Source organism: Rhinopithecus bieti, unplaced genomic scaffold (assembly GCF_001698545.2).
Source record: "Rhinopithecus bieti isolate Rb0 unplaced genomic scaffold, ASM169854v2 scaffold_13349, whole genome shotgun sequence".
In the NCBI taxonomy this organism is placed as follows: domain Eukaryota; kingdom Metazoa; phylum Chordata; class Mammalia; order Primates; family Cercopithecidae; genus Rhinopithecus; species Rhinopithecus bieti.
In genome coordinates this window covers 790,521-817,346 of record NW_016807772.1, presented here as the reverse complement: position 1 = coordinate 817,346, position 26,826 = coordinate 790,521, and the positions used below count along the sequence as shown (strand labels likewise).

Sequence of the window (26,826 nt, the reverse complement as noted above, 5' to 3'; positions counted from 1 at the left end):
AAAATATTAAATTTAAAATATTAAAATTTTAAAAACCATGTCAGAGAAAGAATAACAAAGAATATCTAAGAAAACCATAAAGAATAATGAAAATATGAAATTTTGGAAATGACCTTCACAAAATATGCTCATTTAAGATGACTATATTCTTCTTAGAGCTAAAAAATGACTTGAGCATAAGCAGGAAAAAAAATAAAATTTGGCAAAAAAAAATTTTATGTTTCATTTTACTTTTTAGAACACGGCTAGTAGAAAATCTAACATTACCCATGTGGCTTGCATCTGTGACTCACCTTATGCTTCTTTTACATAGTACTGGTATAGACTCTCAGCTTCTGGGTCTTAGTCATTTAATCAATAAATTGAAATCAATCAACCACCATTCATTATAGATATAGTATGAGTCATGTACTATAACAAAGCAGCCCCCCAAACTTTTTGGCACCAGGGACCAGTTTTGTGGAAGACAATTTTTCCATAGACAGAGGGGTGAGGTAGGGGCATGGTTTGGGGATGAGACTGTTTCACCTCAGATCATCAGGTGTTTGGTTCTCATAAGGAGTCCACAACCTAGATCCCTTGCATGCACAGTTCATAGCAGGGTTCGTGTTCCTATGAGAATCTAATGCTACCGCTGATCTGACAAGAGGTGGAGCTTAGGCGCTAATGCTGGTTCACTGCTCACCTCATGCCCTGTGGCTCAGTTTCTAGCAGGCCACAGTCCAGGAGTTGGGGACCTCTGCTATAACAGATTCTAGTAATATGAAGACATAAATAATGTGATTGCTAACTTCTAAGAGCACCCAGTTCATGGGGGAAGGACATTTAAAATTAGTTAATTAAAACAAATATGACAAGCTGGTAAAGATTAGAAAAAATGTACTCTGGAATCTCATAGAAGGACTTCACTATATTTTAAAGAATGAGGAGAAATTTTCATTTGCCTGGGAGGCAATTTAAGCCCCTGCCCCCCACCCCCCAGTCAGAGGGCACAGTGGATGAGAAAATTCAGGGGGGAAAAGGAAACACATCTGGTGAACCAAATGTAGTTCGCAAAGGCTAGAACAGGCTGCCTGTGGGAAGGAGTCACAGATAAGACCTCGAGAGTAGGCAGGGGTAAAAAAGAACTTGCACATTGTGCCAAGAAGCATAGACTGTATCTTGTGGACAAGGGTCAGATTGGTGTTTAAAAATACCACTGTAGCAACATTGTGGAGGATGGACCAGATAGGTAAAGTAAATTAAGAGTTTGGTATTAAGGAGGAGAAGGCAGAGATGAAGGAAATGGGAACAGTCAGGGTACCCATGGCAACAGTCAAGGTAACAATAATACAGATCTGAACAAAAGGAACAGATTGGAGAAGTATTTAGGGAGGTAGAATTGGCAGATCTTTCGGATTTAATGGATGTCAGAGGTAAAGAAAAATGTTTATGAACTTCGTGACTAAGACGAATGTAAAATACCAGATGCCCACTAATGAAGGTGGCTATCAGAAGGTATTCTTAAAGAGTGACATAAAGCTCAGGGGCTGGACTCAGACGGAAATTTCTTTTGAAATGGAAGTGTCCTAAGTATTCAGATCAGCTAAACACCCCCTTTAGAGGTCCCTGCCCTAAGTGGATTCAATCTTGGCTCACTGTACCAGCGGCCCACATGGGACAGATTTATGAGTTCAGAGAGTAGAGGGGGAGATTATTCAGAAATCAGAAAAGATGTCTTGGGAAATCTAGGCCTTCAGCTAGATTGTGAAGGACAGGGTGTGGGGTGGCTAGAGGTGAAGAAAGAGTATGTCTGCTAGGAAGCAAGCATTGAAATAGATATAGTGACTAGAATGTGAGAGTTAGGAAAGAGCAATCAGGAAGATGTGCTCCAAGCACAGGCTGAGGATGGACTGGCATGGATTATTTATGTGGGGAAGAGTGGAAAATGAAGCTGGAGTTACATTAAAGAGAGATCTTATAGGCAGCAGGAAGCCATTAAAAACTTTTAAGCAAAGAAACTGACAATATGGCATTTGTTGAATGTCTTGAGGTGGCCTTATATGGGTTAAATCTGTTTGGTGTTCTATAACCTTGTACTTGAATACTGGTCTTTCTATAGGTTTGGGAAGTTCTGTTATTATCCCTTTGAATACACTTTCTACCCCACTCCCCTCTTTGAGGCCAATAATTCTTAAAGTTGCCCTTTTGAGGCTATTTTCCAGATCTCATAGGCATGCTTCATTCTTTATTATTTTCTCTTCTGTGTATTTTCAAGTAGCCTGTCTTCAAGTTCACTAATTCTTTCTTCTGCTTGATCAATTCTGCTGGTAAGAGACTGATAACATTATTCAGTATGTCAATTGCACTTTTCAACTCCAGAATTTCTGCTTGATTCTTTTTAATTATATCAAATTACTTGTTAAGTTTATCTGATAGGATTTCATATTCTTTTTCTGTGTTATCTTGAACTTCTTTGAGTTTCCCCAAAATGGCTATTTTTAATTCTCTGTCTGAAAGTTCACAACATCCCTGTCTCTCCAGGATTGGTCCTTGGTGCCTTACTGAACTCATTTGGGGAGATCATGTTTTCCTGGATGGTCTTGATATTTGTTGGTGCCTGGGTATTTAAGAGTTAGGAATTTATTGCAGTCTTCACAGTCTGAGCTTGTTAGTACCTGTTGTTCTTGGGAAGGTTTTTTCAGGTATTCAAAGGGACTTGGGTTTGTGATCTAGGTTTTTGGTCACTGTAGCTGTATCTGTATTAGGGAGTACTCCAAGCCCAGTAACATATGGCTCTTCTGCCTTGGTGGTCTTGGATAAGATCTAGAAGAATTCTCTGGATTACCAGGCAGAGACTCTTATTATCTTCCTTTACTTTCTCTCAAACAGAGTCCCTCTCTCTGAACTGAGCTTCCTGGACCTGGGGGAGGGGTGACACAAGCATCCTTGTGACTGGTACTATGCTAGGTTAGATGTGAAGCCATCACAGCCGTGAGTCCCATCAAGGCCCTTGGTAACCACTGCCTAGCTATTGCCTACGTTCACCCAAGGATCTAGGGCTCTACAGTCAGCATGTGGTGATGACAGCTAGGCTTGTGTCCTTCCCTTTAGGGCAGCAAGTTGTCCTCAGCCCTGGGAGGTTCAGTGATGCCCTTCATGAGCCAGGGCCTAGAGTTGGAAACCTTAGAAATCTACCTGATCCTCTATTCTACTGTGGCTGAGCTGGTCCCTAAGCCACATGACAAAGTCCTTCCCACTCTTCCCTCCCTTTTCCATGAGCAGAGGAATCTTTTCCCATAGCCACCACTACCCCAAGCTCACAGCAAGTACTGCCTGGCTACTGCCAAGATTCACTCGAGGTCCAAGGGCTCCTCAGTCAGCTTGTAGTGAATGCTGCCAGGTCTGGGACTCTCCCTTCAGGGCAATGGGCTCCCCGCTATCCCAGGGCAGGTCCAGAAATACCATCTGAGAGCCAAGGCCTGGAACTGGGAACCCCAAGAGCCCGCTTGGTGCTTTACCCTACTCTACTGTGGCCAAGCTGGTACCTAAACTGCCACATAAATTTCCCTTTATTCTTCCTTCTCCTTTTCTAAAGCAGGAATCTCTCCCTATAGCCACCACAGCTGGGAATGTGCTGGGTCATGTCTGTGACCAGCACTTCTATGAATGTCACCCAAGACCCATGGCGAGTAATGCTTGGGTATTACTGCTGATTACTCAGAGCCCAGGATTGGTCCTTGGTGCCTTACTGTACTCATCTGGGGAGATCATGGCTCTTTAGTCAGCGAGTGATGAGTCCTGCCAGGACTGGGTCCTTTTATTTTTTAAGGCAGCAGGTTACCTTCTGGCCTAGGGTATGTATAAAAATGTCATCTGGGAGTTAGGGCCTGAAATGGGGGACCCAGGACTCTGCCTAGTGCCTTATCCCACTGTGGCTGAGCTGGTGTCCAAGCTGTCAAAGTTCTCTACTCTTTCCTTTCCATTTCTCAAGTGGAAGGAAGGAGTGTCTCTCCCAGAGCCGTGAGCTGCACTGCCTGGGGTTGGGGGAGGGGTAGGGCAAGCACTCCCTTGGCCATCCCAGCTGGTATCTTGCTAGTTTGCATGCACCCCAAGTCCACCGGTTCCAAGCCCAGCCCAGCACCAGGGCTTGCCTAGGAGTTGGAGTCCTTGTGGCCTAGGCTGCCTTTCAAGTTCATTGAGAATCCCAGAACACTTTAGCCCACGGTGGCACAGCTTGCTGAAACTCAGTTTCTGATCACTGGAAGGGGTGATTCCCCTCTGACTAGGACTGGTCTCAATGGGCCTCAGTGGGCACTGACTGATTTCTGCCCAGTGGTGCTTTCTGCTGTGACAGGGGCAGTAAATTCCAATGCAAACTCCCACAATCACTGTACTCTCCCTTCACCAAGCACACAGATTCTTTCTCTGCACCAAGCAGCTGCTATTGGGGGTTGGGGGAGGGATGGCACTGGAAATTCAAGACTGTCTTTCCTCCCCTCTTCAGTTCCTCTTCCAGTGATATGAAGTTAAAACCAGGTATGGGATCACTTATCTGATTTTTGGTTCTTATGCTATTTTGTATGAATAACTGTTTAGTTTGGTGCTCCTTCATGAGGACAATCAGTGGAAGCTTCTATTTGGTCAGCTTGCTCCACGTCCCTTCATTGACACAATATGACATTGACATAGGATGACTCTGGTGGTATTGTATAGAAAAACTCAAGTAGGGTGACGGTGTAAGGCAGTTCTGCTGAACACACTTTTACTAAAACCCCACTAAACGCCAAACTCTGTTCCAGGCCTGGGGACTTAAAAACAAATAAGAACCAGTCTCTTCCTCAAGGACCTGCAATCTACTAGGGGTAAGTAGGAAAATAAACCAATTAGGATGCTTTTGTTCATCCCATTTTGAAGCAGTGAGGGTTAGACCAGGACCTCGGCAGTGGGGATGGACAAGAGTTCCAAAAGAAGGAGTGGATGGTATCTCTGAGTATAATCACAAGCTCCTTATTTATTGGCTTTTGCAACCACCTGCTTTCTCCTCAGTCTGTCTTTACTTTTTTCCAATTAATCCTCCTTGTTCTTATTTTCTATCCTCTTCTCTGTAGCTGGAGGCCCTTAATAAATACCTGCAAATCAAATACCATATTATTTAAATGCCATGTCTTTTCCTGATGCCCTGGGTGTTCTTTGCTAAGTGGGCTTGATGTTCTTTCCACTGAACTGTTTCCATCTCTGAGAAATCAACCTATATATGTATATATCACATACAGAATTAATTGAAGTTTACATAACTGGAGTCTAGTGTATTTTCATGAAGTATCTTCGTTTAAATGAAAAAAAAAAAAAAAAAGGAAAACACTACAAAATAGCCTGCCAAACAGGCACATAGATAAAAGGTATATGGACTTGCTTATAATGCATATTAATTTAATTGACATTCTATTAATTTCTATCCTATTCATATTCTATTAATTTAATTGAATAAAGATTTAACTAAATGGATTACTATCTGCAGCCATTTGGCCATTGGGATAAGTTGAATAAGACAATTCCAGGCCTGAGAACTTTTGGCACTTATAGGCAGGTGATGAAAAGTTTACTTAACCAGATGATGTTTCATTATCTACACTGCTTACTTTGGTTCTTCCTGTTTGGACTATTTTCCTGCTTTGACCATTCCTTTGTATTGTATTCTATTCATAGAACCTGAGCAAACCTCTTCATGGTAAGTCATATCACCTCACTCTTTCCCTTTCAACTCAATAAAAGTTCTAAGTTCTTAATCTTGGCCCATGAAGTCTCATATAATCTTACTTTGATGCCATCTGTAATTATTTCCTTCACTCACACTTGGCTTCTTTACTGTTCCTTTTTTTTTTTTTTCTTTTAGCCAGGGTCTCACTCTGTTGTCCAGACTGGAATATAGTAGTGTGATTGTTCTTAGAATATTCTAAACACACTTCCACCTCAGACCCTTTCCCTTGTTCCCTATGCCTGGATTCCTCCCCACAACTCCAGACATCTGCATGACTTGCTCCATAACTTTCTGCAGATTTCTGCTCAAATATTGCCTTATGACCGAGTCTTTCTCTGACTACCTGGCATTCCCTAACCCTACTTTCTGTGATTTTTAAAATATAATCATTTATTCAATAAAATGCATTTATTACTCCTGGAGTCTACATTGTCTGCTTCTCCCAACAATGTTAGAAGTTCCTCAGAAGAGGGTCTGGTTAGTTTGCTCCTTTATTCCCAGCACTTAGAATGTTGGTTGCCATATGGTCAGCACTCAACAAATACTTCTTGAATGAATTGGACGGATTATCGGGAGTTATGCATTGAATTTCAGAGAAGCAAAGAGGAGGGTACATGGCCTGTCTTGGGAGGTGTGGGAGGGATCAGAGAAGGCTTTCTTTCACAAGTTATATCTGGGCTGGGTCTTCATTCATTCATTTTTTTTCACATAAGCATTCATTCAACAAATTCTCATAGCACTTTCCAATGTGCCAGGGACTATAGGACCAGGAATGCAGCTGTTTTGAAATTCCATAAAAACAGAAAAGCCTCTGTTTTTATGGAACTTATAATCTAGTGGAAGAAAGACAATAAGCAGGCTAATACACAAACAAACAAGAAAAAGTATCTGATATGGCACATGCTATGCAAAGAACTAAAACAGTATGATGCAAAAGAGAGGTGGTTACTTTAGACTGGGTCACTAGAAGAGCATCTCTAGAGGAAAAGAGGCATTCTGGTTTTTGGAATTTTCAGCCATAAAGACACATGCACATGTATGTTTATTGCAGCACTATTCACAATAGCAAAGACTTGGAACCAACCCAAATGCCCATCAATGATAGACTTGATAAAGAAAATGTGGCACATAAACACCACAGAATACTATGCAGCCATAAAAAACGATGAGTTCATGTCCTTTGCAGCGACATGGATGAAGCTGGAAACCATCATTCTAAGCAAACTATTGCAAGGACAGAAAACCAAACACTGCATGTTCTCACTCATAAGTGGGAGTTGAACAATGAGAGCACATGGACACAGGGAGGGGAATATCACATACTGGGGCCTGATGAGGGGTGGGGGACTAGGGGAGGGGTAGCATTAGGAGAAATACCTAATATAGATGACGGGTTGATGGGTGCAGCAAATCACCATGGTACATGTATACCTATGTAACAAACCTGCATGTTCTGTGCATGTATTCTAGAACTTAAAGTAGAATAATAATAAAAAAAGAAAAGCATCTCTAGGAGTGACATTTCAGTGGAGACCCGAGGGACAATAAGAAAGCAGCTGTGTGAAGATAAAGGGAGTGAGTATTCCCACAAGACAAAACAGCCAGAGTAAAACTCTCAAGTATGAATGGGCTTAAGGTGTTCAGGGATCCAAAAGAGGCCCACAGGGCTGTGGGTCAGTGAGAAAGGGGACACAACATGAGCTCAGATAGGAAGAGTCTTAAGAATGAGTAGAATCCAGGAGGTGAAGCAGGGGAAGAACCAGACTGAAAAGCATTGTAGTTGAAGAGAATGGCATGAGCAAAGGCAAGCAAGCATGAAGTAGATTGGTATGTTTGAGTAACTCTAGGAAACCATATGTTCTGGGTTCAGTGAACAATCAAAGATGGAATCGGGGATACTGTGGGGGTAAACTGACTGTTCATGAAGCTTCTGGCATCGTATTTTTTGTTGCAGTTGAGAGAAGAGAACTGTCTCTCTAAAAAGTATATCCTCAGGGAGTGATATAATTAACCTACTATAAAAGACTATACTTAAAAGGTGTAGTCTTAGAAGTCTCAGGTATTATGCATGTGAAATCCTGCTAAGCCTAGAGCTTGGACGCAAATGTAACCTTGCATATTTTATTTTATTCTAAACACAACCTCAGATATGTAAGCTGTTGCCATTCCTATTTTAGACACTGAACTGAAGGATGGGCAGGTTCAGTCACTCCCAGTACCTGTAGAGAGCTGGGGCTCAATTCTACGTCTCCCCTGCCCACTGCGGTCTACTCTGCGGTCCAACATCTCCTCAGCTGATTCAGTGCACCTGCCTAGAGTAATCCTGTCAGTTTATTCTATGGGCCTCGCCTAGTACAGTTTTCCTTTGCCTGTATCTATCTTCTGTGCCTACCTCTAGTTCAGAAAGTATACTTTTTTTCCTCTTTCTCCCTCAGCTAATCCTAGTCAATACCATGGTTTATAGAAGCTGTTCTATAGCTCGCTGACTTCCTCTGTTGACAAAAATGATGCAAAAACAAAGTTAAAGATGGGATTATATGCTTGGACACACTTCTTCCTCTATGGCAACTGAGTCCCCAAGGAGTGTCTAAGTCTTTGGGATTCTTGACAGATTGGAAGTTATATAACAATTGGGACCCTGTTATCAGTAAAACCAGATTCTTCAGAGAAGGTAGTGCTGAATTCATGACAAGGAATTTAATTTAGGTTCACAATTTATCAAGTAAATGGTGACTTATGAGTGACAATTCAATGTGCGTGCCATCATGGCCTGGTGGTGACTGATATTATGCATTGAGATTGAAGCCATTTCGAGACTGTTACTTTATGCATCATATTAGAAGACATCAGGAGTATACCAAGATAAAACATTTATCTGGGAGGAAACAAAGAGTGAAATGTTCTTCCACTAACAATGGTGCATTTTGCACTTCTGCACCACAAACCTCTATTACATATTCATCATTTGACAATGTAAATGTGTAGTTTAGATAGCACTGGAGAGTTAGGATTTCCATCATAAATTAGGCTGAAAAATTCCGACTAAATAATGTTATCTGTTGCAGGAGCCATTTTTTTTTCAACATTTGGATGCCCAAGGTACATCCAATGTTGTCAAGCACTTTACCTTCAGATGGCAAAATCAGAGGTGTATTAAAATGTCAGGATGTTCGTGAACGTTAGCAATGACGTGTGCCATTACTGTCTCTTGAAAGGCTGATATAATTTTTGGGGGGCAGTAAATGGTGTAGCTCCGAAATGATTAGGAAAAAGGATGTTCTACAATGTGAATAAAAAGTTAAAGGCAAGATAGAAGGCAAGGCCAGTCCAGCCTGATGAAAGGAAATAAGTTTGAAAAAAGTTGGTCCCCATTTTTAAGTGCAAAATATTTCTAGAAACCATAGCTTAAACTCAGGTGCTCAGCAACCTTCATCTCTTTGATAATAGTGGAGACTGTCAAAAAAGCAAACAAATATGGTTCAAAGAAAAAGATGAGCCCATAACAGGAAGGATCCAAGAAGCACAGCATAAAAGAACCATCAAAAATGACTAAATACTTTCCATTTGTCAGTGTTTCTTTTTACCCATGCTCAAAGAAATAATTTTTTTCAGGGCCTAAAACTTGTCTTTTACAACACTCAAGTTGTGACAAGAAACAAACACTAGTTATTTAACTGGACATAATTGTGAATGAAATTAACACTAGAATTACCTGAAATTCCAATCCATAGTTTTCTCTGCAGAATTCTCTCAGTTTAGGATATACATTTTCTCTTAGTGCCTGTCTTTCTGCTCCCGTATCTGTAGTAGAAAGACAAACACACAGGAAGTGAGTATGTCCACACATATTTCTGGCAAAAAAATGAAAACCTAAAAATAAATGCTAACAGTAATATAATCAAGTTGAGGTGCTGGGTTGTGAAATAACAGGGTATTTGTCTCTTGGTATAGACCTGTCCCCTAATTCCACAGAGATCCATCCATCAGGCATGCACGAGCAGCCCACGGGATGGACCACCGGTTGGTTCTATGTATCCTGGCAGGGCTGAAAATTCACAGTTGATTCTTTATGCCCACATAGACCTTCACGTTGAGCTCTTAAATAGTTACAACCACAATGTCTTTGGAAGGGGCAGAAGGAAACACAGTAGGGTTATCAGGGTTTTAGCTCCACAAAACATAAAAGTTTTAAAACACACACACACATACATACTTTGATAAATTTACTTATTGATTTCTGAAAACATCCCAGATGATACCATTGCTACTTAGAGTATTCAGATATATTATGACATTTTACAAAATTTAGCACAGTATGGAAACAAGCATGAAAACCTATCATAGCAGATCCCACCCACTGTAGATTCAACTGGCCAGTGGTTTAATAAAATAACGTCTCCCACCCTGGGCTTAGGGACTTACCATTATATCGTAGATAGAAACTATTTTACATATGTCATACTATGTAAACCTTCTGAAATAAAAAAAATTTTATTATCTCCTATCATTAAGAAAATACAAGAAGAAACACAGAACCTGAAACTCAAAAAATCACAAAACATGTATGCATTTAATGTCGAATGCTTTGCACAGAAAGGAATTCCAAAGTCATCTGTGCTGAACAATTCTGCATCAATGATGGCACTGTAAGATTCTAAGAGCAAAGAGGCTATTCCTTGCCCAGCTACCTTCAGTGAAACATGAAAATAGTTTTCAAAAATTAGGTTAATGTGTAATCTTATGAAAAGTACCATTTGCTAAAAGTACCTCTATCCCAGTCATAACTATGAAACATCCGCATACCACATTTATAACAAAGATAACCGTTCAAAAGAATTTCCCTATTATTCTCAAACACATCTGTCCATGAAAATTTAACCATATGCCGTGTTGACCTACTCTATTTTCCTACTGTTCTCAAGCCTATTTTGAGAAGCAAATAACCAATCATGAAAGTCTGAAATGCAGCTGCAGCCTGGCAGAGTGACAGGAACCAGTGTTTACATAGAAATCAAAGATTCAGAGAAATACAAGGTCTTCTGGATTGTCCTGTGATCTAAACAAATAGGGTGTTTTCCAGCCTTAGATTCAGTATGGTTCTAAGTCCAAAGAGAAAAAGCAGGACACCCATCAGAGGAGCTGTACATTAAAGCGGGGCCCATGCGGTGTTATGGCACTGACGGACACAGTTATATTAAGCTTTCACATAATTTGTATAATCTTGAGATGAGAATGCCCATCCTCCCTTGCTCCATTTAAGAGCTGAAAATGCTAACTTCACAATAAAGCTGATAATATTCAATAAATCTAAAAGCCCTCAGCAGATTTTCAAAACCGAAATAACAAAAAAGCCACTTTAAAAAGAGACAAATACTGCCAGATATAGAAGGTAAAATATATTCGAAAGGGTTAAGAAATTCTGAAAATAGTATCTAAATTATACATAAAATAATTATGTAATGATATAAGAAACAGAAATTTATTGTTTCTTAAAAACATGTTAACTCATTTTGAGGTGCTGAGACTTGACTGCACAATTGTAAGGAGGATAAGAGAAATTTAGTACCTATTTTTTTTTTTAATTTCAACTCTTATTTTAGACACAGGAGGTACATGTGCAGGTCTGTTACCTGGGTATACTGTATCCAGGCAGTGAGGATAGTACCTGATGGCTTTTCAAGTCACACCCCCCTCCCTTCCTCCCGCCACTAGCTGTCCACAGTGTCTATTGTTCTCATGTTTATGCCTATGTGTGTTCAACGTTTAGCTCCCATTTTCAAGTGAGAACATGCAGTATTTGGTTTTCTGTTCCTGCATTAATTAGTTTAGGAGTATAGCCTCTAGCTGCATCCATGTTGCTGCAAAGGACATTGCATTCTCTTTTTTTTTTTGGCTGTGTAGTATTCCATGGTGTATATGTGCCACATTTTCTTTATTTAATTCACCACTGATGGGCACCTACATTGATTCCATGTCTTTGCTATTGTGAACAGTGCAGCAATGAGCACACAAGTGCATGTGTCTTTTCGGTATAATAATCTATTTCTCTTTGGGTATACATCTAGCAATGGGATTGCTGGGTCAAATGGTAGCTCTATTTTAAATTCTTTGAGAAAACTTTTCCACAGTGGCTGAGTTAATTTATAATTCCGCCAATGGTGTATAAGCATTCTCTACTCTCTGCGGCCTTGCCAGCACCTGTTGTTTTTGAACTTTTTAGTAATAGCCATCCTGACTGGTGTCAGACTGTATCTCACTGTGGTTTTGGTTCACATTTCTCTGATGATTAGTGATGATGAGCATGTTTTCATGCTTTTTGGCCACTCGTATGTCTTTTTTAAGAAGTGTCTGCTCACGTCTTTGTCTATTTGTAATGGGGTTATTTGGTTTTTGCTTTATTTAAGTTTGTTACAGATTCTGGATATTCGATCCTTGTTGGATGCATAGTTTGTAAATATTTTCTTCCATTCTGTAGGTTGTCTGTTTACTCTGTTAATAGATTCTTTTGCTATAGCACCTAATTTCTAACATTTAGTGAGTGCTTCCTGCAGTCCAGTAGTGTGCTAAGTACACTTCTAGTTGCATTTCCTTAGTCACTGCTGACCACAACCCTATGAAACAGGTGACATTATTACCATGTTTTTTAAGCAAGGAAACTAAAGGGCAGAGGGGTTAGAAAACTCGCTCAAGAGCATGTGGCCACTAAATTGGAACACCCAGATTTGAACCCAGAAAGTCACACACCATAGTTTGCTCTAATCAAGGAAATATACAACTGTGAAAAGCATCAATCTTTGCAATGACCGATGGAATAAATGCATGAAATGACTAAGTGATGTTAAAGTCCTAAAGCTTATGAAATAAAAAACAATTGTATTATCCTTGATGGATTCTTTTCTTTCTATAATACATCCTCCAAGAGCCAACACATCAATAAGTTCTCTCACTCTACCACTAAACAAATCCTGAGTTAATCTACTTCTGTCCCTTCTGCTACCAGATGCAAGCCATACTCACCTTTCATCCAGATTCCATCTCCCTGTTTTCACACTTGCCCCGTTTGGTTCATTTTCCATGGGGCAACCAGACTGATTTTTCCAAAATGTCAATCAGATCACATCACTACTTTGTTTAAAAGCCCCATCAGCTCTTTACAGACCTTTGAATGAAAGGTACACTCCTTATGATGAACGTTCTCTCTCTCCCCAGGCTCATCTCTTACCACTTTTCCTGTTTATGTCCCTCCAGCAGCACTGGCTTTCACTTGATTCTTAGATTATATTCCCACTCGCAGACCTTCGCTTTAGCTATGGTGTCGTCCTGGAATGCTTAGTCCTGTGATCATCTCATGGCACCTCTTGTCATTCAACTGGCAGCTCTAATGCCACCTCCTCAGAGAGGCCTTCTCTCAGCACTCCATCTATAGAAGTCACTGAATCACCTTCTACTTCCTTAATTCTTTGCGGATTACTCATCATTGTTTATTTGTTTATTGTGTGCTTCCCTCACTAAAATTTAAGCTCAAAGGGAGTTGAAACCTTCTTTTGTCTCACTCACGGCTGCATCTCTAATGATTGCAGTCTTGCTCAATTAATAAATGAGTGAATGAAAAAAGCCACATATGCACCAGTGACAAAAATGAACTGATAGGCATGGTTTCCCTGCAATTGCCTCCAGAAACAGAAAGGCCTCCTACATTATAATTCATCATTCAATGGGTTTAATAAAAGCAAGATTCTGAAATCTTGGGAAACGGTGGTATTTAGATAATTGGTGTCACGAGGTAAATGAATGAACTGAAATTTTTTTCTCTGGTTTCTGTGTTTGTGGCAGAATATGAACTCCGTTATTTTGAGCCTTTCTAAATATGTGAAGGAAGCATATACACATCTCCAATGGGCATTCTGTGCTCTTATTTATATTAAAATTGTCTTAGATTTTCCGTATTTGTATAAATATATGATTGGCTCTGAAAATGAAAAAGTAACTAAGACAGGAATAGATTAATTATGATGAGTGAAAAGACAAGCTGGCTTAATTAAATAAAAAACTTGATTCATACCAACAGCAAATCCGGATGGTTCACAATTTAAAAAATTAGAATGTCGTGGACAGGAAATATTAGCTCACAGAATCCCACACTTAAAAAGGGCCCTTTTTAAACACTGTAAATCAAATATGAGGTATGTCTTAATTTATGTTTTATACATAGTCATCGCATCTATTTGTATCTGCCCAGTTCCTTAATGCTTTGAAAAGGTGCATTAACACTTTGGCAGCACTAACTATTAGGTATTTAAAGGAGCTGCTTTCTGAATGATTCCTTTGTGATTTCAGAGTTAATGAAGGTCTCTGTACAGTGTCTGAGTCACCTACAAGAAGTACATTAGCTGGGGGAAAATTAATAATCAATACCATTATCCTTATAATATCTTGAGTTCACTTCAACAAGGGTTTAGATTAATTCCAATTTTTTTATTTTTACAAAATTTTTTTATTTTATAAAATAATTTATTTTTAATTTTATTTTATTTATACAGCTCTATCTTCAACAAACTAAAGGCATGGAGTTTAGTCATTTTTTTCTTTCTTTTTTGAGACACCATTTCACTGTTTCCTAGGCTGAAAGTGCAGTGGCACGATCTTGGCTCACTGCAACCTCCACCTCCCAGGTTTAAGCAATTCTCATGCCTCAGCCTCCCTAGTAGCTGGGATTACAGGCATGTGCCACCATGCCTGGCTAATTTTTGTATTATTAGTGGAGACGGGGTTTCACCATGTTGGCCAGGCTGGTCTTGAACTCCTGACCTCATGTGATCCACCCACCTTGGCCTCCCAAAGTGCTCGGATTACAGGTGTGAGTCAGCTCGTCCAGCCTAAACTTGTTTTTCCCATGTTCTTTGCAGCTCAGAAAATCTGCTTAGAATCCACTATAGATCCTCTGCTAAAATTGTCTTGTTAGCGTGGTTTCCAAGGTCTCTGTACATTTGCTCTTCCCTGGATTCTTTCTTTTTCCCTAGCCTCTTAGTTAATGATTCATAGGGACAGCCTGTTCGACTTCTGGGGTTGTGTTTAGGTTAATTTCTTGTTTGGCAGCTCCTCAAGAGGCTGTCTACTCTCTATGGCCCTCAGATAATTCCTTTGTATCCATCTCGCCACCCACACTCTTCCTTATATCAATGTGAGCAAGTCTTGTCAATTTTATGTCATAAACACTTTTTTAATTTGGCCACTCTTTATTTTTACACTAACCTTCTCTCAACCCAAGAAGCAAAAAGTCTATTTGCTTGACCTGTTATCTGTCCCTCTCTCACAGAGCTGCTAGTAATAAATGCCAAGACAAAATGAAAACAAAAACTAATTTGATTATTAAAGACCTTGCTGGCACATCTGGTGGTCCAGAAGATAAAGACTAGAATGCTTAGCAAGTGTAAATATATCTTCTAGCTAAGTTCTATCTTCTACTGCTGATCACCATGTACCCTCTAAAGTCTGAGTTTTCAGCCATTACTTGCTCCTGAGCTTTGCCCTTACACAAACTGCTTTCCATGCTCAGAAGGTCCTATCAGATGAAAGAGCTCTACAAGGAGAACTATAGAACACTGCTGAAAGAAATCACAGATGACACAAACAAATGGAAAAACACCCCGTGCTCATGGATTGCAAGAATCAATATCAGTAAAATGCCCATGCTGTCCAAAGAAATCTACAGATTTAATGCTATTCCTATCAAACTACCAATGTCATTTGTCACAGAACTATAAAAAACTATTCTCAAATTCTTACAGAACCAGAAAAGGGCCTGAACGGCCAAAACAATCCTAAACAAAAACAACAAAGTTGGAGGAATCACATTACCCGACTTCAAACTATACTATAAGGCTACAGTAACCCAAACAGCATGGTACTGGTACAAAAACAGACACATAGACCAACGGAACAGAACCTAGAAAGCAGAAATAAAGCTGTACAACTACAGCTATGTGATCTTCAACAAAGCTGACAAAAATAAGCAATGTGGGAAAGGACCCCCTACTCAGTAAATGGTACTGGCATAGCTATCTAGCCATATGCAGAAGAATGAAACTGTACCCCTATCTTTCACTATATATAAAAATTCACTCACGATAGATTAAATATTTAAATGTAAGATTGTAACCTATAAGAACCACAAAAGAAAACCTAAGAAAAACCATTCTGGACATTTGCATTGAGAAAGAATTTATTTAAGTCCTCAAAAGCAACTGCAACAAAAACAAAAATTGACAACTGGGACCTAATTAAATAAAAGAGCTTCTGCACAACAAAAGAAACTATCAGTAGTATAAAGAGACAACCTGTAGAATGGGAGAAAATATTCACAAACTATGCATCTGACAAATGTGTAATATCCAGAATCTCTAAGAAGCTTAAACATCAACAAGTAATAAACAAATAAGCCTAGTAAAAAATGGGCAAAAGACATGAAGAGGTACTTCTCAAAAGAAGACATACAAATGGTCAAACATGAAAAACTGTTCCACACATCACTAGTCAACAAAGAAATGCAAATCAAAACCACAAAGAGATGCCGTCTCATACCAGTCAGGGTGGCTATTATTTAAAAGTCAAAAAACAACAGATGCTGGTAAGGTTGCAGTGAAAAGAGAATGCTTACATACCGTTGGTGAGAATGTGAATTAGTTTATTCACTGTGGAAAGCAGTTTGGAGATTTCTCAAAAAATGTAAAACAGAGCTACCATTTGACCCAGCAATCCCATGACTGGGTACATATCCAAAAGAACATAAATCATTCCACCAAAAATACAGATGCACTTGCATTTTCATCACTGCACTATTCACAATAGCAAAGACATGGAATCAGCCTAGGTGTTCATCAATTGTGGACTGAATAAAGAAAATGTGGTACATATACACCATGGAATATATGCAGTTATAAAATATAATGAAATCACGTCCTTTGCAGCAACATGGATACAGCTAGATGCCATTATTCTAAGTGAATTAACACAGGAACAGAAAACCAAATAGCACATATCCTCACTTATAAGTGAGTGCTAAACACTGGTTACTTATAGATATCAAGATGGCAACAATAGAAACTGGGGACTTCCGTGGGGGAGGTAGGGAGTTGCAAAACTATTGGGTACTATGATCAGTACTAGGGGGATGGGATAAATAGTACCACAAACCTCAGCATCATGAAATACACCCAGGTAACAAACCTGCACATGTGTCCCCTGAATCTAAAATGAAAGTTGAAATTATTTTAAAAATATACTTGGGGCCGGGCGCGGTGGTTCACGCCTGTAATCCCAGCACTTTGGGTGGCCGAGATAGGCGGATCACGAGGTCAGGAGATCGAGACCATCCTGGCTAACACAGTGAAACCCCGTCTCTACTAAAAATACAAAAAAAAATTAGCCAAGCATGGTGGCAGGCGCCTGTAGTCCCAGCTACACGGGAGGCTGAGGCAGGAGAATGGCGTGAACCCGGGAGGCGGAGCTTGCAGCGAGTGGAGATCACGCCACTGCACTCCAGCCTGGGCGACAGAGCGAGACTCCGTCTCAAATAATAAAAAAAAGTATATATATACTTGGTAGTCTAGGCATTAACAAAACTATTTTCTTTTAATGCTTGTTTTAATGCTTTTAATGCAATGTTACTTTAATGTTTGTAAATCAATTAATAGAATATGCCATATTAATAGAATAAAGAACATAACCATATGACTGCTCAATATATGCAGAAAAAGCATTTGACAAAATCAAATACATATTCAGGATAAAAACTCAGCAATAGCCGGGAGCGGTGGCTCACGCCTGTAATCTCAGTACTTTGGGAGCCCAAAGTGGGTGGATCACGAGGTCAGGAGATTAAGACCAGCCTGGCCAACATGGTGAAACCCCATCTCTACTGAAAATACAAAAATTATCTGGGCATGGTGGCAGGTGCCTGTAATCCCAGCTACTCAGGAGGCTGAGGCAGCAGAATCACTTTGAACCCAGGAGGCAGAGGTTGCAGTGTGTTGAGATTGCATCACTGTACTTTAGCCTGGACGACAGAGTGAGGCTCCATCTGAGAAACAAACAAACAACAAACAAACAAAGAAAAAAACTCATCAACAAGGAATAGAAAGGAACTTCCTCAACTTGATAAACAGCATTTTCAAAAATCCCTACAGCTAGCACCATGCTTCAAGATGTTAGGCAATGTTTTCCACCTACAACTAAGAACACCTCCTCAAAACTTCTATTCAATATTTTACTAGAGGTTCTGGTCAGTGCAACAAAGAAAACAAATTTTTTTTTCCTGTTAATTTATCCAAACCTTAGAAGTTTCCAGTAAAAATTCACTGTGTTATTTCTACACCTGAATACATTTTAGGGTAAGAGGGGTAAGTTATAAAAGATAGTGGTGGATTTCTGTTTCTGGTATTATTGAGGAAAATAGATTTGCACAAACACCACACTAAAAACAATGGAAATTTTGCATAAAATATTTAAAAATCTATCTTTTTAAATGTGTTACACAGCTAGAAGAAAACTAAATAACACATAGATAGGCCAAAGGCACAGTGAAAGCAGAAATCTTGGAAAATAAGAGATCTGAAGACAGCTTTAGACTATATTGTATTAAATCTTAGTGACTTTTAAGTATCATTTTGTCATTTGTGGGTACATGGTAGATTGGAGACAAAGTACAGGGCCCTACTCACTATGATCATGGGATGGGATAATAACAGGTTTCTAACAGGAAAAACATGCGAAAGGCCATCACTCCAAAGAGGTGTATCTTCAGTGTGGCAGTGAACTAGAAATAAATCTTTGCCAGCTAGAAAACTTGAAAGATGTTGTTAAGATAGCTGAGTAGAAGGGCCTGCTTCCTCCACACAAAAAGGCTAAAGCAATAAGTAGATAACTACACGGTGAACTGCACACCTAGGGAGAACAACAGTATACATGGGACAACAATAGAAGACAGTAAGGAAGTGACAGAGGCATCTCTGAGGCACTGGAACTTGGGAAGAGAGCGTAGAGAAGGAAGTGAAGAGCCCTTGGATTGGCTTAAAGCCAAGAGGCACTCTCCACTGTGAGAAAAGGCAAGAGATCCCCAGTAGTCCACATTCCCACCACAGACACCTGCAATTCTAGCTGCAAGGGAGCCCTACAGTATTCACAGGCTTTGAGACTAGTGTAGGGAGGGAACTCATGCTGAGTTCCCATCTCCTCCCAGCCATTCTCTGGAACCCAAGCTACTGCATTATCCTGCCATTTTGAGAACAGAGCCACTGCTAAAATGTACCCTGTCCAGGAGCCCCAAAGGGCTTGCATCTCTGCATTTCTGAGCCCTTATCATTATTTAATCCAGAAGGCTACAGGGCTGTGATTCCAGTTGGACCCCATGGTGTAGCTGTGAACTCAGCACCTGAGGCAATGCAGTGGCCTGTAACCCAGGGAACAGGTGATCTAGTACATCAGGGAGGCCATCTTCAAGACAGAGGGAGCCAAAGCATGTGCTCCCCAGAACTTGACAGCTGACGGCCTAATGACCAGCAGAACTGCCACATGCCCATGTGTACTCCCCAAAGGCCCTAGGACTGGCCTGCCTGGGGCCTGCTGCCACTGTCACCGGCAACGCTGACTCCTATAGTGGTGGAGCTGCTGCACTGCCTGCAGGGCCTTCTCTATCAGGGACTCAAGGACTGGCTGCCCCAGGATGGGGGCCCCAGGACTGGCCCACCAAGGGCCTGCCAATGCTGACAACTCTGCACACTTCTGCAGCAGAGCTCCTGTGCTCTCATGCAATTCCCCATATGAGGGCCTGAGGACTGTCTTATCTGGTATCTGCTGCCACTGATGGCCCTTCCCAGTATAGAAGTGGAGTTGCCATGTGCCCCCATCAGGGGCCTAAGGACTGGCACATTTAGGGCCCAATACCATCAGTGAAACTACCTGTTTAGTGGGGGAAGCCACAGTGTGCTTGCATTCCCCTTAGAAGCCTGCGGACCAGCTTGCTGGGGCCTTTCATTGCCTTTGACTTTGCCCACTGTAGTGTCAAGGCTACTGAGTACCTGTACCCTCAAACAGGGGCCTGAGGACTGGCTCACCTGAGAATTGCTGCCACTGGTGACCTGCATGTCCCCTCCCCAGGGGCCCACGAACTACCCTGCTGCCCAGGGACTGCCACTGTCAGCAACCACATTCTCCAGCTGGGAAATTGCTATATGCCTGTGCGTGCTCCCCAGGGACCCAAAGTCTGGTTTACCTGGGGCCTGCTGCTGCCACTAATGACTGCCGCCCTGACCAGTATACCCCTCCAAGTGCTCCCAAACCAGCCTGTCTGGTAGCTCCAGGCCCCAGCCAAGCTGCCTCCACAAACACTCACAACCTAGGCCACTAAAGCACTCATAGGTACCACTGACACTGATTACAGCGAAGAAACACATGGACACTACATTACTGTGCCCACCCAGAACCAAAGTCAAAGCACTCTATTCAATTAACACATCTGCAGGAAAAAGTCTTTCCCCATGAAAGCTATGCCATGAAATTAGAAGATGTGACTGTTCTGCCAGATGTGCAGATATTAATATAGGGATATAAAAAACATGAAAAAGCAAGGAAAATTAACACCTCAAAAGGATCAAAATAATTTATTAGTAATACATCCCAAGGCAAAGGAAATTGATGCAATACCTTAAAAGGAATGTAAAATAATGACCTTAGGGAACTCAGAAAGATGTAAGAGAATACAGACAGATGATTCATCAAAATCAGAAAAATAATTCATAATCTGAATGAGAAATTCAATACATAGATATCACAAAAAACGACCAAACAAATTGGAAACTAAAAAATAATCAATGAATACATTTTTTAAAAAAATCAAGAGCTTCAACAATAGACTAGATCATAAGAAGGAAAAATTTCTGAACTTGGACAGGTCTTTGGACAAAATCCAGTCAGACAAAAAGAAAATGAATAAAGAAAGCCTACGAGACCTACAGGATATAATTAAGTAAACAAGTATTTGCATTATGGAATATCCAGAAGAGGAAGAGATGGGGAAATGAATAGAAAACCCATTTAATAAAATAATTGCTAAAAACTTCCAACTTTTGGGAGGAAATACAGATATTCAGATGCAGGAAACTAAAAAGTTCCCAGATAGATTCGACCTCAAAGATTCTCTCTGAGAAATATTGTAGTCAAAAGTCAAAGAGAAAATGGGAATTGTAAAAACTTCAAGAGAAAAGCATCAAGTCACATATAATGAAATCCCCTTCAGAATAATAGCATATTTCTCAGCAAAAACCTTTCAGGCATGGAGAGAATGGGATGATATATTTAAAGTGCTGAAAGAAGAAAAAACCTGCCAGCCAAGATACATTACCCAACAAAGTTATCCTTCAGAAATTAAGGAGGAACAATGTCTTTCCCAGACAAGCAAAGCTGTGGGAATTTACCACTAGACCTACACTACAAGAAATACATGAGAGTCCTGTATCTGGAAGCAAAAGAATGATAACTACCATCACAAAAACATGTGAGAGAAGAAATCTCACTGGTAGAGCAGATACATAAATAAGAAATAGAAATAATTAAAGAAAACCATCAAACTGCAGTCAACATTGGAGTTAAACTATACCCTAGATCAAATGGACCTAACAGACATTTACAGAATATTTCATCCTAAAGCTACAGAATACATATTACATATTCTTCTCATCAGTACATAGAACATTCTTTTTTTTTTTTTTTTTTTTTTTAATGGAGTGTCACTCTGTCACCCAGGCTGGAATGCAGTGGCGTGATCTCGGCTCACTGTAACCTCCACCTCCCGGGTTCAAGTGATTCTCCTGCCTCAGCCTTCCGAGTAGCTGGGAATACAGGCATGTGCCACCACGCCTGACTATTTTTTTTTTTTTTGAAACAGAGTCTTGCTCTGTCGCCCGGGGCTATAGTACAGTGGCGCAACCTTGGCTCACTGCAAGCTCCACCTCCCAGTTTCACGCCATTCTCCTGCCTCAGCCTCCCGAGTAGCTGGGACTACAGGCACCCACCACCGTGCCAGGCTAGTTTTTTTGTATTTTTTAGTAGAGATGGGGTTTCCCCGTGTTAGCTAGGATGGTCTCACTCTCCTGACCTTGTGATCGGCCTGCTTTGGCCTCCAAAAGTGCTGGGATTACAGGCATCATCCACTGCACCCGGCCCAGAACATTCTTTAGGATAGACCATACGGTAGACTGCAAAACAAGTCTTAACAAATTTTAAAAAACTAAAATCGGCCAGGCGTGGTGGCTCACGCCTGTAATCCTAGCACTTTGGGAGGCCGAGGTGGGTGGATCACGAAGTCAGGAGATCAAGACCATCCTGGCTAATGCAGTGAAACCCGTCTCCACTAAAAACAGAAAAAATTAGCCAGGCGTGGTGGTGGGAGCCTGTAGTCCCAGCTACTCAGGAGGCTGAGGCAGGAGAATGGCATGAATCCGGGAGGTAGAGCTTGCAGTGAGCCAAGATCAAGCCACTGCACTCCAGCCTGGGCGACAGAGGGAGACTCTGTCTCAAAAAACAAACAAACAAACAAACAAACAAAAACCTAAAATCATATCAAGTATCTTTTCATACTACAACAATATGTAACTAGAAATCAACAACAAGAGAAACTTTGGAAATTGTACAAATACATGGAAATTAACATGCTCCTGAATTGGTAAAGAAATTAGGAAAAAAATAAAAGTTTCTTCAAGCAAATGAAAAATATCCAAACCTATGGGATAGACCAAAGGCAGTATTAAGAGAAGTTCATAGCAATAAATGCCTACATCAAAAAAGTAGAAATATTTCAAATAAACAACCTCATGTTGTACCTCAAGCTATTAGAAAAGCAAGAACAAACCAAACCTCAAATTAGAATAAAGGAAATAATAGAGATCAGAACTAAATGAAACAAAGACAAAGTACTAAAGATCAGTAAAAGAAAAAGTTGGGTTTTGGAAAAGGTAAACAATACTGAGAAACCATTAGCTGTATTAAGAAAAAAAAGAGAGGACTCAAAATCAGAAACAAAAAAGGAACTACAACTGACACCACAGAAATAAAAAGGATCTTTACAGACTATTATGAATAATGAATAATTCTACACAGACAAAATGGAAAATCTACAAAAAATGAATAAATTTACAGACACATATAATTTACCAAAATTGAACCAAGAATAAGCAGAACACCTGAACTGACTAACAAATGATGAGGTTGAATCAGGAATAAGAAGTCTTTCAACAAAGAAAATTCTGGAACCAAATGGCTTCACTGCTGAATTCTACTGAATCTTTAAAGGACTAACACCAATTCTTCTCAAACTTTTCCAAAAAATTGAAGAGGAAATTCCTCCACATTAATTCTATTAATTATTAATTATTCTATTAATTCTATAAGGGTAGCATTATTCTGATATTGAAACAGCACAAAGACAGCCAAAAAAGAAAACTACAGACCAATAGCCCTGATGAACATAGATTCAAAAATCCCCAACAAAATACTAGCAAATGAAATCAAACAGCACATCAAAAAGATTCTATGCCACAGTCAACTAGGATTTATCCCAAGGATGCAAGGATGTTTCAACACATGCCTATCAATACGTGTGATATGTTACATCAACACATGAAAGGCTAAAACCACATGCTAAAATGTTAAAAAAGCATTTGCTAAAATTCAACATCCTTTATGATAAAAACTCTTAATAAATTAGGTACAGAAAGAATGTACTTCAACAAAAAGAGATTTTCTGAAACTGAAAGTTATATTTAAAGAGGAAACAGAGAATAAAAGTTTAGAAAATTTGCAGCCTGATCATGTAGTAGAAAAAAAAGACCTATTTTCTGGGGAGGAATTCAAGGTTGCATAAATCTGCATAAGTAAAGAGGAGCTGAATGTTAATAGCAAGACAATGGCAAAAATGCCTCCAGGGAATTTCAGGGACCTTTGCAGCAGCCCTTCCCATCACAGGCCTGGAGACCTAGAAGAGAGAAATAGTTTCGTGGCCTGGAAACAGGTTCCTCATGCTGTGTGCAGCTTAGGGACTTGGTGCCCTCTGTCCCAGCCACTGCAGCCATGGTTGAAAGGGGCCAACATGGAGCTCGGGCTGTGGCTTCAGAGGGTGCAAGTCCCAAGCATTGGCAACTTCCGTGTAGTGTTGAGCCTGCAAGTGCCCAGAAGTCAAGAACTGGCGTTTGCAAACCTCCGCCTAGATTTCCGAGGATGTATGGGAATTCCTGGATGTCCAGGAAGAAGTTTGCTGCAGGAGTGGGGCCCTCATGAAGAACCTCTACTAGAGCAGTGAGGAGGGGAAGTGTGGTGTTGAAGCCCCTGCACAGTGTCCATACTGGGGCACAGCCTAGTGGAGCTGTGAGAAGACAGCCACCATCCTCCAGACCCACCAACAGCTTCTACTGTGCACCTGGAAAAGCCACAGTCAACACTAGCCCTTGAGAGCAGCCATGGAAGCTGAGCCCTGCAGAGCCACAGCGGTGGAGCTGCCCAAGGCCGTGGGAGCCCACCCCTTGCATCAGTGTGGCCTCGGGTCAAAGAGGATTATTTTGGGGCTTTAAGATTTAATGACTGCCCTACTGGGTTTCAGACTTGCAAGAGGCCTGTAGCCCCTTTGTTTTGGCCAATTTCTCCCTGTTGGAATGGGAGCATTTACCCAATGCCTGTACCCCCACTGTATCCTGGAAGTGACTAACTTGTTTTTGATTTTACAGGCTCATAGGTGGAAGGGACTTGCCTTGTCTCAGAGTTTGTACTTGGACATTTGAGTTAATGCTGAAATGAGTAAAGACTTGGGGGCCTATGGAGAAAGTGTGATCGTATTTTGCAATGTGAGAAGGACATGAGATTTGGGAAGGACCAGGGGTAGAATGATATGGTTTGGCTTTGTGTCTCCACCCAAATCTCACATCAAATTGTAATTGCTAGTGTTGGAGGAGGGGCCTGGTGGAAGGTGATTGAATAATGGGGGCAAACTTCCCCCCTTGCTATTCTCATGGTAGAGTTCGTGTGAGATTTGGTTGTTTGAAAGTGTGTAGGTAGCACTTCTCTCTCTCTCTCTTCTTCCTTTTCCAGCCATGTATGAAGTGCCTGCTTTCCCTTTACCTTCCACCATGGCTGTAAGTTTCCTGAGGCCTCCCTTCCATGCCTCCTATACAGCCTGAAGAACTGTGAACCACTTAAAACTTTTTCCTTTATAAATTACCCAGTCTCAGGTAGTTCTTTCCAGCAATGCAAGAATGGACTAATACAGATGCCTACTTTCAGAACTCTTATTCAACACAGAACTAAAAGTCCTAGTCACAGGCATTAGACAAGAGAAAAAATAAAAGGCATGCACATTGGACAGTAGGAAATGAAACTGTCCCTGTTTGCAGATACATAGTCTTATATACAGAAAAACTAAAGGACAAAAAAAAAAAAAAAAAAAAAAAAACCTCTATGAAACAACTCTTACAATTGACAAACCAATTTGGTAACATTGTAGGATAAAAAATCAACATATAAAAATCAGTAGGGTTTCTATACACCAAAGCAAACTAGCTGAAAAATAAATCAAGAAATCAGTCCCATTTATAATTGTAACAAAAATAATAAAACACCTAGGAATTTAACAAAAAATGTGCAATGAAAGCTAGAAAACAATGATGAAGGAAATTGAAGAGGACATACAAAAATGAAAACAAAATCACATGTTTTTGAATTGGAAGAAGACTGTCAAAATCACTATACTACCTAAAGTAATCTACAGATTCAATGCAATCTCTATCAAAATACCAATGACATTCTTCATAGAAATAAAAGAAATGATCCTAAAATTTATATGGAACCATCACAAAAATCTCAAATAGCCAAAGCAACCCTGAGCAAAAAGAGGAAAGCTGGATGCATCACACTACCTGAATTCAAATTATATACCACAAAACTGTTGTAACAAAAACAGCATGGTACTGGTATAAAAACAGGGAGACCAATGTAACAGAATTTCAGCTCCCCAAAATAAATCCATGTATTTACAGACAACTGTTTCTCAACAAAGGTGATTGTTTGGACGAACGGACGCAAGATGGCGCAGTTCCGGGTTCTTCACCGTCAACTTTCCCGCGCCCGGGAAAGACATGGGTGGACTGCGCAGGCTCAACCCGACCTCTGAGGGAGAGGAACCGGAACCCGCCTAGCCATGCCTACTGCCCCGCCCCCGACCCGCCTATGTCCCGCCCACTGCCCTCCCACTCCCGGGCCCAGGACATAAAAGCCACTCCCAGCGGGCACGCCAGAGCGAAATTCCTTGGCCCCTGCTCCTGTGCGGACCTAGGAACCTCGCCCGAGAATGCTGGAGCGACTTCGTCGGCCTCCACCGCCGGAGGCCGGTGAACCTCGCCCCTCCCTCACATTGGTTTGTAAATAAAGTTTTTTTTGCCTTGCCTACTTGCCTTTTCTCTGGCATTTGCTCTGGGGGTTGCCTTAAAGCAAATCAGCTGGTGCCAAAACCTGGGAGGAGACCCCTCCTCAGGGCCCCCCAAGGTCCGAGGAGCCTCCTCCTTCCACACCCCAGACGGACCAGGACCTGGACATCGCTTTCCCCACCTCCAAGTCTCCTAGGGGTGAGTACCTTTTGCCTCACTCTCATATTCCTTGGCCAGAAGTCCTGCTCAGGCCCAAGGCTTTTTTTTCCGGTCACCAGGTGACCCAGGGAAGTTCCCAAAGGCAGACGTCTGCCCAAAGGAACTCCATTCCGTTCCGTGGGAGACCCGTCCAGGACGGAGACGTCCGCCTGGAGGTAATCTCCATTCCGTTCTGTGGGAGACCCGTCCAGGACGGAGACGTCCACCTGGAGGTAATCTCCATTCTGGCTCCAGGAGCCTCTCACCGGTCTCTGGTGGCTCCAAAGGACGCTTTGTAGCCAGGTAGAGTTCGGTTTCCATTTCCGCCTATTGGCGAGAGGAAGGCAATGGGAAACCCCCAATCCAAAATACCTAGAGACTCCCCTTTAGGGTGTCTTCTAAAAAACCTCAAAACTTTGCAATTAG

The 26,826-nt window shown here is 41.0% G+C and overlaps 1 protein-coding gene and 1 long non-coding RNA gene across 2 annotated transcripts in view; one reads left to right on the top strand and one right to left on the bottom strand.

Annotated features, from left to right (window-relative positions):
* The window catches only part of NWD2 (NACHT and WD repeat domain containing 2), a 220,622-nt gene that overhangs the window by 126,265 nt on the left and 67,531 nt on the right, over positions 1 to 26,826 (bottom strand). Inside the window, exon 2 of the mRNA XM_017883789.1 lies at positions 9,453 to 9,541. Coding sequence (XP_017739278.1) covers positions 9,453 to 9,541 — 89 coding nt within the window. The remainder of the gene's footprint in view (positions 1 to 9,452; positions 9,542 to 26,826) is intronic.
* The window catches only part of LOC108536770 (uncharacterized), a 35,350-nt gene continuing 15,785 nt past the window's right edge, over positions 7,262 to 26,826 (top strand). Inside the window, exon 1 of the long non-coding RNA XR_001887622.1 lies at positions 7,262 to 7,315. This is a non-coding gene — a long non-coding RNA (uncharacterized LOC108536770). The remainder of the gene's footprint in view (positions 7,316 to 26,826) is intronic.